Source organism: Eumetopias jubatus, unplaced genomic scaffold, assembly GCF_037043125.1.
Source record: "Eumetopias jubatus isolate StellerSeaLion01/CBP00866 unplaced genomic scaffold, mEumJub1_p1.0 scaffold_7, whole genome shotgun sequence".
Classification (NCBI taxonomy): Eukaryota; Metazoa; Chordata; class Mammalia; order Carnivora; family Otariidae; genus Eumetopias; species Eumetopias jubatus.
The window spans coordinates 64,895,117-64,912,410 of record NW_028274813.1 but is presented as its reverse complement, the minus strand read 5'-3'; the positions used below and the strand labels follow the sequence as shown (position 1 = coordinate 64,912,410).

The window sequence follows — 17,294 nt, the reverse complement described above, 5'->3', positions numbered from 1 at the left end:
AATACCCACACAGTGGTGTTTTCTTCACTATTTCTAGCCCATGCCCGTGTTTTGTCAAAGTAAAATAGTACCCTATTTTAATGTTATTTTAAATTTCAAAATAAATTATCGTTGATGTAAAACCCAATAGAAGAAAGATAATTTGAGAAGAAAATCTTTGTTTTGATTTCAAAAGATATGTATTGTTATCTCCATTGGTGGTAATGGGAAGGTTGAGTCCCATTATTTACCCCAAAGCAGCTTTTCTATCCTAAGTGGAGGGTAAGATATCAACAGCAACAATAATAGGCTTGTGTGAACTCCAGCCATTAATTTGTACACACCTCCTACCACCACCAGACCTGATAGTCAGTACCTCTCTGGCAGATGACTGATGGAGAATCTATCAGTCCCCCACTACACACACACACACACACACACACACACACACACACACACACACACGACTAATGAATAAAAATAAAACAAGTGCTTTCAGACAATGTAATGGTCTATTTATAGTATATAAATTCTTCATCCTCAGTTTTTGAAGTATGACTTTTCTCCCCCTGCCTGAATCATGATGCTGTAAAGACCTTAAAAATTCTTCAGTTCACCCCCTGATTTAGGATAGGAAGTCTGATATCTGAACATCTCCAAAAATGCAATATCTACCCTTTTCAGTAAAACTTCCGGCTTCTCTCTGATTTATTTCTATGTTTTAAAGTTACAAATAACCACACTTAATATGAATTTACATTGTATCTTGGACCAGAATATGATGAGTTTTTTTTTTAATTTTTGTAATTGAAGTATAGTTGACATACAATGTTACATTAGTGTTAAGTGTACAACATAGTGATTCTACAATCCTATATACATTACTCAGTGTGTACCGTGGTAAGTATAGTTGATGAGATTTTTTTGATCAATTTACCAAAATGGCTTTAGGTCAAGATTTTAGAGTCATGTGAAGCTTTAGAAATCTTTCAGATATATTCCTAGAAAAATGACAGACCACAGTATTAAGATTTATTCTTAAAGTACTCTTCTACAGAAATAGGAACTTCAGGATTTCCACAGATCCTGAACTTGATTGAAATTTAACATTTTATTATTTTTTTAAAAGATTTTATTTTTAAGTAATCTCAATACCCAATGTAGGGCTCGATCTCACAACCCTGAGATCACCACCTGAGCTGAAACCATGAGTGGAGGCTTAACTGCACCATCCAGGCTCCCCCAAAAAGAAGATTTTCATCATCCCAAAAAGAAATCTCATCCCCATTTTCCCCTAAACCTCTCCTGGCCCTAATTACATTATACCTGGCCCACTGATAGACTTTCTATCTATATAGATTTGTCTTTTCTGGATGTTTCAGATTAGTGGAATCATACAATAGGTAGTATTTTGCATCTGGCTTCTTTCACTTAATGTTTTCAAGTTTCATCCATTTCATAGCATGTAGGAGTATTTTACTCCCTTTTATTGCTGGGTAGTTTTCCATTGTATGTAGATCCACCACATTTTGTTCATCCATTCATCAGCTGGTGGACATTTGGGTTATTTCCACTTTTTTGGTTATTATGAATAATGTTTCTATGAACATTCATGTACAAGTCTTTGTGGACATGGTTTCGTTTCTCTTGGGCTTATACTTAAAAGTAGAATGGCTGGGGCACCTGGGTGGCTCAGTCAGTTAAGCGTCTGCCTTCGGCTCATGTCATGATCTCAGGGTCATGGGATTGAGTCCCGTGTCGGGCTCTCTGCTCTGCGGAGAGCCTGTTTCTCCCTCTCCCTCTGCTGCTCCCCCTGCTCTTCTCTCTCTCTCTGTCAAATAAATAAATAAAATTTTTAAAAAAAGTAAAATGGCTGGATAATATGGTAAATTTGTGTAAATTTTTAAGAAACTGCCAAATTATTTTCCAGAGTGACAGAGCATTTACTTTCCCACCAACACTGCGTGGGGGTTCCAGTGTCTCCACATCCCCGCCAGCACTTGTTATTTTCTCCCTTTAAAAAAAAAAAAAAAGATTTATTTATTTGAGAGAGAGAGAGCATGAGTGGGAGGGGAGAGGGAGAAAGAGTGAGAACCCCAAGCAGACCCCACACCCAGCACAGAGCCTGATGCCAGGCTCGATCCCACTGAACATGATTATGACCTGAGCTGAAATCAAGAGTGGCACACTTAACTGACTGAACTCAGGGTCATGAGTTCAAGCCCCACGCTGGGCGTGGAGCCTACTTAAAATAAAATTTTTTAATAAAATTAAAAGTTTTATAGTTTTATCTCTTATATTTAGGTCTGTGATCTATTTTGAGTTAATTTTTGTGTATGATGTAACATGCATTGTTGTAATTTCTTGAGGTTAAATGAAATATTCTAGTCAGCTATAGTAAATTCTTGACAAAAGAATGGCTCTCTGCTTCCTGGAAATATCATTGTATTCCAATATATGTACAACTTTGAGAGAGACCAGCTGAGGCCATGAGGGATGGGGCTGCCACCCAGCCAGCCAGATCACCTGAACGAACCTGAGGATCTGTGGGGTGACATGTCAGGACAGCTTGCCCTCTCATCCAGCATTCTATGGATTAAGATCCATGACCAAATGAAAGAAATTATCCATAATAGTTGTGTTTCTGTTTACTCTGTTGCCTTGCTGTCTTGTACCTAGGAAGCAGTCAACTCATGTTATTTTGTCTGACTTGATATTGAGAAGGGTGAACTTCCTGACCTTGTAGGTATATACTTTAATGGGTCTTTTAATACTCTGCCACTCCATGTATGGTTCCTGCTCCAGACCTACTGAATCAGATTCTATATTTTCCTAAGTTCCCCAAGCGATTTGTGTGCTCATTAAGTCTGATAAGCACTGGTCTAGAGCAGAGCAAACTATAGCCTGCAGACTAAATCCAGTTGCTGACTGCTTTCATAAATAAAGTTTTCTTGGAACACAGCTACACCCATTTCTTTATATATTATTTATACCGTATGGGCTGCTTTCATTCTGCAGGGGCAGAGTGACTAGTTGAGAAAGAGACCATATGGCCCTCAGAGCCTAAAATACTACCTGGCTTTTATAGAAAAAGCTTTTCTGAATCCTGAACTAGGGAAAAAGAGGGAAAGTTCCCAAATGGTGATGTGTTTGAAGGATTACTGGGAGTTCAGCGGTTATCCAGGTCAGAACAGATCCTGACTGGGGCGCCTGGGTGGCTCAGTCGTTAAGCGTCTGCCTTCAGCTCAGGTCATGATCCCAGGGTCCTGGGATCGAGCCCCACTTTGGGCTCCCTGCTCGGCCGGGAGCCTGCTTCTCCCTCTCTCACTCCCCCTGCTCGTGTTCCCTCTCTAGCTTTCTCTCTCTCTGTCAAATAAATAAATAAAATATTAAAAAAAAAAGAACAGAGCCTGACCAAAGGGTATAGTAAGCTATTTATAGAATGTATACATTGATACACACCCACCCCTCATCAATTAAAATTAATATGCTTCTTAGCTAAATGAAAATAAGAAAGCCTGAAGTGTAATTGTTGGGAATGTTAATAAAAATGAACCTCATACCTAAACATCTATAATATACTGATAAAAAACTTCAATATTTAAGCAATATAACCAAATATAACTAATATAACCAATATGACATAGACTTATATACTCAGACACACCAATAAACAAACCCTCTTCACTTTAATACAAGTACTTATAACTCTCTCCTTTTTTATCTTAAAGTTTTTTATTTAAGTAATCTCTACGCCCAGTGTGGGGCTTGAACTCATGACCCAGAGATCAAGAGTCACATTCTCTTCCAACTGAGCCAACCAGGAGCCCCTCTCTCCTTTTTTTAAAAATAAACTTTTTATTTGGAATAATTTTAGATTTATAAAAGAATTGCAAAGATTGTATAGAGAATTTCTGAATATCTTCACCCATCTCCCCTAATGTCGTTTCATATCACCGTGGTACATTTATCAAATCTAAAAAAACCCAACATGGGTAGCATTATTATTAACTAAACTCAGACTATTCTCATGTTTCACCAAAAAAAATTTTTTTAAGATTTTATTTATTTGAGAAAGAGAGCGAGAGTGAGAGAGAAAGAGAGAGAGTACACACACAGAAGGAGAGGAAGAAGCAGACTCCCTGCTGAGCACAGAGCCCAACACTGGGCTCCATCGAGGGACCCCGGGATCATGACCTGAGCCAAAGGCCGTTGCTTAAGCCACTGAATGACCCAGGCGCCCCTCACCAAAAATTTTTTAAGTTTATTTATTTTTAAGTAATCTCTACACCCAAAGTGGGGCTCGAACTCACAACCCCAAGATCAAGAGTTGCATTTTCTTCCAACTGAGCCAGCCAAGCACCCCTTGCCCATTTTTTATTAATGTCCTTTCTGTGTTCAGGATCCCCTCCAGGATACCACATTGCAAGTAGTCACCATTATCTCCTTAATCTCCTCTGATGTCTGATAGTTTCTCACACTTCCCTGTTTTTCATGATCTTGACAGTTTTGGGAAATACAGGTCGGATATTTTTTAGAATGTCCCTTCATTTGTTTTGGTGTGTTTTTTTTTTTCCTACTGTATTTTCATGATTAGAATGGGGCTGTGGGTTTAAGGAAGAATACCACAGAGATGAAGTACTCTTCTCATCCCCTCATGACAGGACTGATGATGTTAGCCTTCATCACTTGGGTAAGGTGGTGTGTGCCAGGTGTCTCTACTGCGAGGATACCATTTCCTGTTTCCACATGCCGCCCTTTGGAAGTGAATCACTAAGTGCAACTCACCCTCCAGTGAATGGGCGGGAGAATTTAAGCTCCACCTCCTGGAGGAGAGCCTCTCAACAGATACACAGGTATCTCCTATTGAAAGCCTTTCACTTTCATGAAAGACCTACTTAGTACCCATTTTCATTAACTGAAAGAAATCCAGAGAGGATTTTCACTTTTACTGAGAAAAGGCAAAAAGCAAAAATAGTGTTGAGCATTTGTTTTGCAGTGAGCAGTCACGAGGCTGCATGCACCCGGGGCAGCCAGAGGGACCCTACCGAGCTCCTTCCCCGGTACCTGCACTGAGCATGTCAGCATCAAGCTGGCACAGCTTTGAACTGTGTCCCTGAGCGTCTGTGCTGTCTCTCCATTTATTTTGTACATCCCTTAGCAAGATGTGTGCTAAGGCATCAGAAAAGCCTAAGAGAGGTTATTTTTTTGTGTCTGGGAATGCTGAAAAATTTTCCCCATATAAATTAATAGTAATCGCTTCTTTGCTTTATTGCCATTTTGGCTTAGAAAAGGTTTCCCAGGAACAGTCTACTTTCAGACAGCAGGGGAAACCTGTTCCTGGGATCCTTCTGTCCTGGTTATTTATTTTTTCAATCATGTATTTAAATCAGTACTACTAATGTATACTTATTTTATACTTTGGGTAATAATCTGATACTATGTTATCTGTTGTCCAAATTGTTCCAGCTTTGGCCACTGGGAGCTCTTCCAGATTGTCTGGTCTGTCTTTTTTTTTTTAACAGGCTTTATTGAGATATAATTCACCTATTTAAAGGGTACAATTCAGTGGCTTTTATATACTCGCATTTGTTCAACCATCATCACAACCCTATACCTCTTAGACCTCCCATCCCAAACCCCCATCCCCTGGCAACCCTTAATCTATTTACTTTCTCTATAGATTTCCCCATTCTGGACATTTCATATAAATGGAGTCATATAATATATTGTCCTTGTGACTGGCTTCTTTCAGTTAGCATGATGTTTTCAAGGTACATCTTTCTAATCTATTTTTGTTTTTTTGCTTGTTTGTTTTATTTTTTGTTTTTGTATGATTTCTGTCTAGTCTCTATAATCTTTATTCAGATCTTGCTTCTACATAATTGTAATCCATGTGGGTATAGAATTTGGTATTCTGATTTGGTGACATTATTGTATCTACATTTTCCCATTTTTCTTCTAGTCTGCATATTTATTTTCTTTTTTTAATTTTTGTTTAAATTCAATTAACATATAATGTATTATTGGTTTCAGAGGTAGAGGTCAGTGATTCATCAGTCTTATATAATACCCAGTGCTCATTACATCATGTGCCCTCCTTAATGTCCATCACCCAGTTACCCCACCCCCCTACCCCCTCCCCTCCAGCAGCCCTCAGTTTGTTTCCTATGCCTAAGGGCGCCTGGGTGGCTCAGTTGGTTAAGCGACTGCCTTCGGCTCAGGTCATGATCCTGGAGTCTCGGGATCGAGTCCCACATCGGGCTCCCTGCTCAGCGGGGAGTCTGCTTCTCCCTCTGACACTCCTCATTCTCATGTGCTGTCTCTCTCATTCTCTCTCTTTCAAATAAATAAATAAATAAATCTTTTTTAAAAAAAAGAGCCTCTTATGGTCTATTGAATATTTATTTTAATGTTAAAAAATATCAAGTTGGTGTTCATTTAACACTTGGTTCTCAGTTTGTAATATCTGAGCTTGTTTCATTTTTTCACTATTATAAATAATGTTACTATAAATATTTTCATGCCTGTGGATTTAAAATTATACCTTAGGATAGATTCCCAAGACAGAAATGGTTGAGTTAAATGGTAGAACAATTTTCATGATTTTTTTGGTTAAATTCTATCAAGTCTACACTGTAGAATATTTGTAACAATTTAAGGGACCACTCACAGTGTATACATATACCTGTCTGTTTCCTTATAATCTTATCAGCATTCCTTTCTAGTTTAATACACAATAAGAGAGGAAATGAAAGTAGTGTGTTGAATGTTTTACAAGAATTACATCATTTACCTCATTTAATCTTCCACTGCCACTCTAAGGTAGTTAACGGAGTTAGGGCTGGATGCCAAAGGCTTCCAGGGTCACAGCCAGAGGGCAAATACCAAAGGTCAAGTCCTGGAACATTGCAGAAATCCAAGCCAGGCCACTAAGAACTAAGGCCAGAGAAAGAATGGGAGCCAAGGCCCTGGATCAAGGGGACAAAAACCAGGAAAGTCTGAACTAGACTGAGTCAACAGGAAACGCTCCTGATGAATTCCAAAACACATCACTTCAGTGCCCTTTTATAGGATCCAGCCAGGGCTTTGTGAGTGCACCTGGTTCATTCAAAGGTACCAGAAGAGAATAAACACCAGGCTAGTCACTTGGCATTTTAGAGTTTGATCACATTTAGGTTTAAAAAATAAAGTTGCTACAAATGCATGCATATTTACGTGTAAATGTATAGAAAGTCTAGAAGAATATGCACTAAACTTAAAAACATTGGTTTTACCTTTGAGAAGACTGACAGGCTTTGGGGCGGGAGTTGGGGTACCAGGGTACTTTATGGGTCGGCTTTGTTTGAATACTGATGTGATTTTTTTAAAAGATTTTATTTATTTATTTTGACAGAGGGAAAGAGACAGCGAGAGAGGGAACACAAGCAGGGGGAGTGGGAAAGGGAGAAGCAGGCTTCCCGCAGAGCAGGGGAGCCTGACGTGGGGCTCAATCCCAGAACCCTGGAATCATGACCGGAGCCGAAGGCAGACGCTTAACAACTGAGCCACCCAGATGCCCCGTGATGTGATTTTTTTAAGGAAAAATTATCACTCAAAAAAAGTCTTCATTATTTCATTCGTTCAACAAACACTTATTGGATATTCTCTTACACTAGGCACTGTGCAAAGATCTGAAATAAGATAGGAACCCTACTCACAAGTTCATGTTCTAATATAGTGTTTTTCAAACTCTGGGCCACAGTTCTTTAGTGGTTTCTGAAATTAAAAATCATTGGATCATATTGTATTATAACCTAAGGTATAAAATAAAATATCCATGAGTCCCTACTGATAGAAATAAGTGATTGAGTAAATAAATAATAGGGTATAGTAGACAGATCACCTGCACAGTAGAATTCCAAATAATTTACATAGGTACTTCTCCCTCAAGGAGATGGAACATAACTTCCCACCCCTTAAATGTGGGCTACATATAATGACTTCCCTCTAAAGAGTATGGTATAAAAAGGGGAAGGATAACTTTACGGTACAGAAACCTAACAAAAACTGTCTCAGCCAGATGATCAAGTTCAGTTTCAACAGTGATATATCATGTTGATAGTATGTGCCTTTTGTGTGTTGGGGCTCAGTCCGTTAAGCATCTGCTTTCGGCTCAGGGTCCTGGGATCAAGCCCCGCGTTGGGTTCCCCATTCAGCAGGGAGTCTGCTTCTCTTTCTTCCTCTGCACCCCCGCCCTCACCGCTCGTACTTGTGTGCTCTCTCTCAAATAAATAAAATCTTAAAAAAAGAAAAGAAAAATCCATATATCTATGTAACCCAAACACCTCACAACTACATTTTTTATAAAATGTCACAAAAATCACCAGAGTACAATACACACAGTATGGGTAGGTATTGTTTGGTGATCATCATATATAACTGAATCAGATATATATGTACCTGAATGCTGGGTCACAATAAAATTGTCACAATAAAGTAAAAATCACTGGTCTTGTAGGAGAGCTTAGTATGTAATCAAATAATGATTACATAGGGTGACAAGTTTTGTAAGATACAGTAATGGGTTCAAAGAAGGATAGCTAGCGGGGCGCCTGGGTGGCTCAGTTGGTTAGGCGACTGCCTTCAGCTCAGGTCATGATCCTGGAGTCCCGGGATCGAGTCCCGCATCGGGCTCCCTGCTCAGCAGGGAGTCTGCTTCTCCCTCTGACCCTCCCCCCTCTCGTGCTCTCTCTCTCAAATAAATAAAATATTTTTTATTTATTTGAGAGAGAGAATAAGACAGAGAGAGAGAGAGCACGAGATCCAAGAGGGTCAGAGGGAGAAGCAGACTCCCTGCTGAGCAGGGAGCCCGATGCGGGACTCGATCCCGGGACTCCAGGATCATGACCTGAGCTGAAGGCAGTCGCCTAACCAACTGAGCCACCCAGGCGCCCAATAAATAAAATATTTTTTAAAAAAGAAAGGATAGTAGCTAGCTCTTTATGATTAGCAATAAGGGACTGGGATAGGCAGACTTCACTGAAGAAAAAGTGATATATTATCATAATGATTTTCACCAGCACTTGTGTAGCCCTCACTATGTGCCAACTGCCAAACCCAGTTCTAAGAACATTACATATACTAACTCCTCTAATCCTTACAACCCAGAAGGTAAGTACTATCTATTATTATTCCCATTGTACCTTTGACTGAGTACTAAAGGTTAAGTAACTTGCCAAGGATCACAAAATTAACAGTCAAGCCCCAGTTCATGCTTTTGGCTATTATACTGTTATAAGGACTTTATGTTTCCCTGGAGGAAATTTGCTTTTTAACTTGGAGGATTTTATTTCAATCAATTTTATGGGGCCAAAAATGTGTTTGTCTAATATTACGTGTGTGTGTCTTACAGTAATCTGATTCTGAGGTACATAAAAAGCCTTTAGAGCTAGAAAGGATATTCGTCATCATCAAATACCACTTTGATTGCTAGAAACTTCATACTCTACTGTTTTCATGCGTTGTATTGTTTGGTATTTTCCAAATTAAATGTTCAGCAGCATTAGAGAACATTGACTTGATCGTTCCCAAAGCTACCTGAAGTTGATGCTTGGTAAGCTTAAATGAACATCTGATGACACTAATACACTGAGTGAGGCAAAGAGGCAATGTGATAATTAAAGACAGCATCAGATTATGAGTCAGGGGGCCAGAATCCAAGACTTCACTCTACATCTCAGATTATCCATTTTTCCATCTGCAAAATGAAGGGAGTGCACATCAGGGATGACAGATATACAGTGCATATGTTGCCACACCCTGCTTCCTAACCTGCACCTGACATACTAATCGTTCATAGCATCCATTTGAATCTGAACAGTTCCAGAATCCTTCCCAACACGGTGCTCAAAGCAGCAAATACAGTTAGTCACAGTTGGCACCCAAGTTAAAATCTATTTGTCATCTTTGGATGACAGTCTCAGAATACACCATCAGAAATATGAAAACTATACCCAATTCAGTATGCATTTCAATTGTTCTAAGTCTCTCTTTTCTCTAGGCATTTAGTTTGTATCACATAGGGTCCTCGGACATTGATCTGCTCATATTCTACTATGACTATACCAAACTCCCTCATCTTGGCCTTTGGGCATCCTGGCATCCTTTGTGTAAGGCTTTCCCCAGTGAAATTTCCCTTCTTTTTCTGTCCTTGATTCACACAGTCTCTTGGGTGTGGAGTCCTTCAGGTCCTGGCAATCAAAACATCTTCCCCAGCCTTGTGTGTCCTTGAATGCAAAGAGTTTTGTAAACAAAGGAAGTTCATACCTGCTCCCTGGCCACTCCCAGCACTTGTCTAGGCATATTCTTTCCTTATTACCCTACCTCAGTTTCATAATTATTTGATTTCTCTCCTCCCTGATGATTAGTAACCAGGATTGGTGCTTAAAGCATTCATCTTCTGTTCTCAAACATGTACTTGTCTCTGAGTCTCTACATTGTATATTTCGGCTTTGTGTATTTTATAATAGAGTTTACAATTTTACTTGTCCACTTTATTACCACTGTGTAATCCTACAGTTACAAATTGTGTAATTGTTTATGAGCATGCAAAACAAAGATGATGTATTTGAGCCTTTATAGATGCCTTCAGCTACTATTTTCAAGGCTTGCATCCTAATGAGTATCAATTCAACACGCCCTTGTTTGTCATCCTTGCTCCTGAAGTCAGTGGGAAGGAATGCTGTGCTTGTTAAGGTGGAAACCAATTTGATCCGTTGGTGTAACATCTCGATGGGATCATTTTACATCTCATTTTACCGTAAACTTAATGCAGCCAGGGCATTTAAAGGCAAAGGTTTGGCCATGAATACCTTTGAGACAATATCTTTTTCTTTTTTTTAAAGATTTATTCGTTTGAGAGAGAGGGAGAGAGAGCGAGGAGTAGGAGGGGCAGAGGGAAAAGGAGACAAGCCGGCTCCCCTCTGAGCAGCGAACACCGACAGGGCTCGATCCCAGGACCCTGAGATCATGACCTGAGCCGAAACCAGGAGTCGGACACTCAACCGACTGAGCCACCCAGGCGCCCAAGACAGTATCTCTTTCTTCTAGCTGGCAGTTGGAATCCAGAGTATAAGATTGTAATTTCTAACTTTTGTGAAGATCGTTTTAAAATATCTTTGCTAAAAGGGAATAAAAGAATGGATGGTAACTTAATTTACTGGTCTCCAGCCATAATTTACTGGCAGTAATTTGTAAGGAGAATAAAAGCAGCACTTAATACCAAATGACTAAACAGAGTATGTTGCAATCCCACCTACAGTAGTGAGCTTATCTTCCTGGAAAAGGGAGTGAATGACCACAGGCCTCCCCCATGGCACAGCTGCCCTGTCCCCGGCTGAGCTGGTCTACATAACATCCTGTCCTGTGCCCTGGATGATCATGGCGGCCCAGGCTTTACCAGCCTGGGCCTGGCTCTTTCCAGCTCTTCATGTTTGAAATTATTGTGAGATAACCACCTGTCTGATACGGTTTAGGAAATAAGAGATGAACTGGGAGGGCAAAGAATAATACAAAATGTAGTCCAAGAATTATCCCATAATCTGTTGCAACATTTCTGTAAAATTATTCCATATTTTAAAAGTTCATTTAAGAGGGGTTCCTGGGTGGCTCAGTTGGTTAATCGTCTGCCTTCAGCCCAGGTCTTGATCCCAGGATCATGAGTTCAAGCCCCACATTAGGCTCTGTGCTGGGCATGGAGCCTACTTTAAAAAAAAAGTTTTGGAAGATAACTAATGAAAATTTATGTTTAGTTTTTTTTTTATAGATTTGATTTGCTTATTTGACAGAGGGAGAGAGAAAGAGAGAGAGCATAAGCAGGGGGAGTGGCAGGCAGAGGGAGAGGGAGAAGCAGGCTTCCCGCTGAGTAGGGAGCCCCACATGGGGCTCGATCCCAGGACCCTGGGATCATGACCTGAGCTGAAGGCAGACGCTTAACCGACTGAGCCACCCAGGCATCCCAATGTTTAGTTATTTATTAAAACCTCATTTAATTCATAGGAGTGAAGACCAGTATTATCGGATCACATTTTATTTACTTCTGGTTCATCTATAGAACACATCTAATATTATTCTTTGAGATGTTTGATTTTAGCTTTTTGTTGTTCTTTCATCCTTCAGGTTCTAATCACAGGCACCCTTTGACATAACTTTTGAACTATCTGGAAAAATATTGCCCAGAAAAAAAATGATAAAATTTTTCCTCATGGTGAATAAACAAGGACAGACCCGACTTGCTAAATACTATGAACATGTGGAGATCAATAAGCGTACAGTTCTGGAAACGGAAGTCATAAAGAGCTGTCTCTCCCGATCCAATGAACAAGTAAGTTTCTGGTTCTCTCTTTTATCTCCTCATTCAACTAGGCAGTGGCAGATCTGTTACTACTGAGTCTCAAGGGCCATCAAGTTCTTTGAACTACATTCTTTCAACAGCTATTAGGGAAAATAACAAATGAAGTGAATGAAGACAAGCATAGCTCGCTCGCTTTATATCCCCTTAAGGAAAATACCAACAAGGAAAACCAGGAAAAGCCTTGAGTTCTTATTTAGGTCAGCATATTTGTTCTCAAATTTATTCCAGCTAATAGACATACCTTCTTTTTTTGTCCATATGAATTTAGCCTTTACAACTCTTAGGGGTGCCCGCAGCAGGTGGCTCGCTTTAAGCCAAGAGATTAAGGTCAGATGATTGGTATAGAGGTGAACACTGGAGACCCACTTTGTGCCAGAGAATACTAGCATGATTCTCATGTAGAGCATAGTTTTTTTTCTGCTTATCATTTTTGTAAACTTAACACCAATATAATCCTAGAACTAGTGATTTAAAAAACAAAACAAATTTTATTTGAACTTGTCTTGTTTTATGATGTAGATGGGGTAAGCAGAAGTTAAAAATTCATATGACACAACAAATCTACACATTCTGTCAAAATTGAGGTTAAACAAAATCATTAAAATCATAACAAATAATTTTAGGAACTGAGTCTATTTTTTACAAAGAGGTTTAATTGGAGAATTACTTAATCAGGGTTCTAAACTTTGAGTCTATTGGAGATCACTGAACAAACTGCAGCAAAATCAGAACGATTGTTTAAATCACCCATTAATTTTGCCAGTTCTCCATTTCACAGCATATGTAGAAAGGCTGTGGGAACCACTGCTAGGTCTTAAAATATTAAAGTACACCCGTGCTCAGAAGTTACATGTTGGAACTATGTTTCCCTTGGCTTCTAAATTGATTTTCCAGTCTCAACATCTCAGAGTCCTCTTTGAATTACTACTTTGGCCTGCCATGGCACACATTGCTTCATGTAGTTGTCAAAGGGAAACAGGAACTATTAAAGGGCTGTGTTAATAGTCACATACTTTAAATAAAGATAACCTCCAGAAGTGTTCTTCTTGAATCTTTCTGCAGAAGGCAGGTACTGCACAGTTTCAAACACCATCTTCACGATACGTTACCCTTTGAAATATATGCTTTGGAACGAATATATTACTAGATATTTTTGAAACATTCTGAATTCTTTTTTTTTAAGATTTTATTTATTGAGAGAGAGAAAGCGAAAGAGAGAGAGCATGAGCTGAGGGGGAGGGGCAGGCAGAGGGGAGGGAGAGGGAGAAGCAGACTCCCCACTGAGCAGGGAGCTTTTTTTTTTTATAAATGCATTTTTCTTTTTTTTAACGATTTGTATTCATTTGTCAGAGACAGAGAGAGAGAGAGAGCGAGCACAAGCAGGGGGAGCAGCAGAGGGAGAGGGAGAAGCAAGCTCCTCACTGAGCAAGGAACCCGATGCGGGACTCGATCCCAGGACCCTGAGGTCATGACCTGAGCCGAAGGCAGACTTTTAACAACTGAGGCACACAGGCGTCCCTGAGCAGGGAGCCTTAACAAGGGGCTCTATCCCAGGACCCTGGGATCATGACCTGAGCTAAAGGCAGACGCTTAACTGACTGAGCCACCCAGGTGCCCCCTTAATTATTTTAGATTTTAAAAGGAATCCACTGGGCTTTTGGATAATTAGGCGCTGAAGTAACACAATCTCAGCTTAGTTTTTATTTTATCCACAAAAGTGCTTGCTACTTTTTTTTTTTTTTTTTTTGGTCCTGAGAGGCTTTGAAAAAATGTTCTTCAGTTCTTTCAGATAGGTTGTGTTTCCTTGAAAGATCCAGCTGAGCAGAAATCACACTGGCTCTACAGTGAGCCAAAAATGCAGAGTGGTACTGCACTTCTTACCTTTATCCTCATTTTATTTTATTTTAAAGATTTTATTTATTTGACAGAGAGAGACACAGCGAGAGAGGGAACACAAGCAGGGGGAGTGGGAGAGGGAGAAGCAGGCTTCCCGCGGCGCAGGGAGCCCGATGCGGGGCTCGATCCCAGGACCCCGGGACCATGACCTGAACCGAAGGCAGACGCCTAATGACTGAGCCACCCAGATGCCCAGAGAAGAAAATCTTCTTTGTCACGTTGGCTTATTTTCATGTTGGAGGCAGTTTAAAATTATTCAGTACCTTTGCCTGCTGATTTCCACACAGAGCAAAGCAAAGGAATGAGAAGGGGTACAGGTGGGAACCCACGTGGATGCTCCAAGCCTTTTTTCCTAGACCCCTTGTCTGCCTCCCACTAGAGATGCTTCCACGTAGTCCCCCAAATGCTGTGAGGCAGCAACCAACAGGCCACCAACCAAGATTGTGTAACATTTTAATATTGCATATTTCTGGGAATGTGTTGACCGATACAGAAATCAGAACTTAGAAATTATGCAGGCCCTTTTGAAGAAATCCATGGCAACCATAGGAATTAATATCTAATTGTGTTTTTTCTAGTGTTCTTTCATTGAATTTAAGGATTTTAAGCTGATATGTCGGCGGTATGCAGCTCTCCTCATTGTGGTTGGAGTTAATGACACTGAGGTATGGTAACAGAGGAGCCTATGGAAAATGCAAGAGAATTAGGAATAACAGCCTGATTTTTTTTTTTAATTTTTAAAGATTTTATTTATCTGACAGAGAGAGAGAGAGAGGAAGAGAGCACAAGCAGGGGGAGCGGCAGGCAGAGGGAGAAGCAGGCTTCCCGCTGAGCAGGGAGCCCGATGCAGGGCTCAATCCCAGGACCCTGAGATCATGACCTGAGCCGAAGGCAGACGCTCAACCGACTGAGCCACCCAGGGGCCCCGACAGTCTGATTTTTATTCCTCCTTAAATTGACATTTTCTTCTCTACTTGCCTATCTAAGAATTATCTTGACTCCTAAAGGATCGTTTCTCTATCAAGGCTAGGGAAAGCTGTGTGGAAGAAAAATATCTAGGATTTCTCTTGGATTCGATGAGTGGCATATGGGGAAGCACCAAACCACAGACAGAATGCTTTCCTCGACCCTAGGCAATACCAGTGTCCTGCCCTTGTTCTGTGTGGCCCAGTTTGGCAGCTTAGACAGGTGTAGAGGCCATTCAGTTGTGGCATGAAATATAGGCTGACAGATCAGAAGCCAGAGCAAACTATAAATATGATTGTGTTGTGACTGAATTTCCTCAGATTTAGTTCACCTTTCCAGAAACGTCAGTCCCAGGTCAACAGAACCTAAGGCTATTGAATCCATGAAAAGCATTTAAGATTTAAGATACTTCAGAATTTCAGTTGATTGTTTTTTATCCGTGAACCAAACCTAGAGGTAGTTTCCCATCTTCCCAAATGGAAAATTGGTGGCATGAAGAACCTGAAACACTGTTTCAGCCAGTGATGATAAATTCAGGGAGCAGAACTCAAAAACCCTAAACACGAGACTCGATCTGGTTTCCTTCCCCTAAGTTCATTAAGGACTTAAAGTCTTAGAGGTGAAGGTTTTCGATTTTCCCTCTATGGGTAAGCTTCTTTCAAACAAGTGAGTCGTAGAACTATTCTGAATATTTGTCAGTGTCTAATTTATACATGGGCCATACTAAAACTAATTGTACCCTTTTTTATTTCAGAATGAGATGGCCATTTATGAATTCATCCATAACTTTGTGGAAGTGTTAGATGAGTACTTCAGCCGAGTGGTAAGTCTAATGACTAAGAAATGGTTTATGTCCTTCTCCCAGTTTCCCAGAAATGGTCTATATCAAGAACCAGTGTTCATATAGAGCTTTACCATGTAAAAGTTAAAACTCAGATGATGCCACATTTTCTTTACCTTTCCTTCTGGCTCATCCAAAGTGTTACAAACCACTGTGTGCTTTAGATCTTTATAAAGAACCAGTTCTACAAGCCTAAGAACCTCTTACGCCTTTTCTTTTAATTAAGAGACTTGGCTATTTAACTTTCTCTCTCTCTCTCTCTCTCTCTTTTCTGTTTCCCTTCCTAAGGCACTAGGAACCTTTTTAGTTTAGGAATCATTTCCATCCACACTTTTGCTTTGATAGTCAAAACCAACTCCAAACCAAAGGAATACATGAGTTCCTTTCCAACAGCCCCCTTTTTAAAGATTTCATTTATCTCTCTGAGAGGGGGGGGGTGTGCGTGCAAGAGTGGGGAGAGGGGCAGAGGGGGAGAGAGAGAATCCCAAGCAGACTCCCCCTGAGAGCAGAGCCTGACACGGGGCTCGATCTCATGACCCTGAGATCATGACCTGAACCTAGACCAAGAGTTGGACGCTTCACCGACTGAGCCACCCAGATGCCTCCCAACAGCCCCCTTTCTTTTTTTTTTTAATATTTTATTTATTTTTTTGAGAGAGAGAGAGAATGAGAGATAGAGAGCACGAGAGGGAAGAGGGTCAGAGGGAGAAGCAGACTCCCCACCGAGCAGGGAGCCCGATGTGGGACTCGATCCCGGGACTCCAGGATCATGACCTGAGCCGAAGGCAGTCGCTTAACCAACTGAGCCACCCAGGCGCGCAACAGCCCCCTTTCTTAAAAAACAAAACAAAACAAAAAACCCCAGCTGTATTGAAGTAGAATTTACATACCCCGAAACTCACCCATTTAACCCGTATAGGTTTTCGTATTTACACACAGTTGTGCAGCCATCAGCAAAGTCCATTTTAGACTATTTCATAGCCACCACGAAATCACTTATTGTCAGGGGACAATAAGGCTGGCCTCAAACTCCCATCTTTGTATTGATTGCTTGGAGAGAGTCCCATAACTCAGCAGTGTCCAGTAGAACTTTCCACCACCACAGAAATGTTCTGTACCTGTGCCATCCAGTGCAGGAGGCACTAGCCACATGTGGCTTTTCAAAACTGGAAACGTGATTAGTATAAAGGAGGAAATGAGGAATTTAATCTTAATTCA

At 40.5% G+C, this 17,294-nt stretch overlaps 1 protein-coding gene across 1 annotated transcript in view; it reads left to right on the top strand.

The window, feature by feature from the left end:
- AP4S1 (adaptor related protein complex 4 subunit sigma 1) overlaps window positions 1-17,294 on the top strand; it is a 41,335-nt gene that overhangs the window by 11,676 nt on the left and 12,365 nt on the right. Inside the window, exons 2-4 of the mRNA XM_028114905.2 lie at window positions 12,139-12,343; window positions 14,848-14,934; window positions 15,990-16,058. Coding sequence (XP_027970706.1) covers window positions 12,206-12,343; window positions 14,848-14,934; window positions 15,990-16,058 — 294 coding nt within the window. The 5' untranslated portion in view covers window positions 12,139-12,205. The remainder of the gene's footprint in view (window positions 1-12,138; window positions 12,344-14,847; window positions 14,935-15,989; window positions 16,059-17,294) is intronic.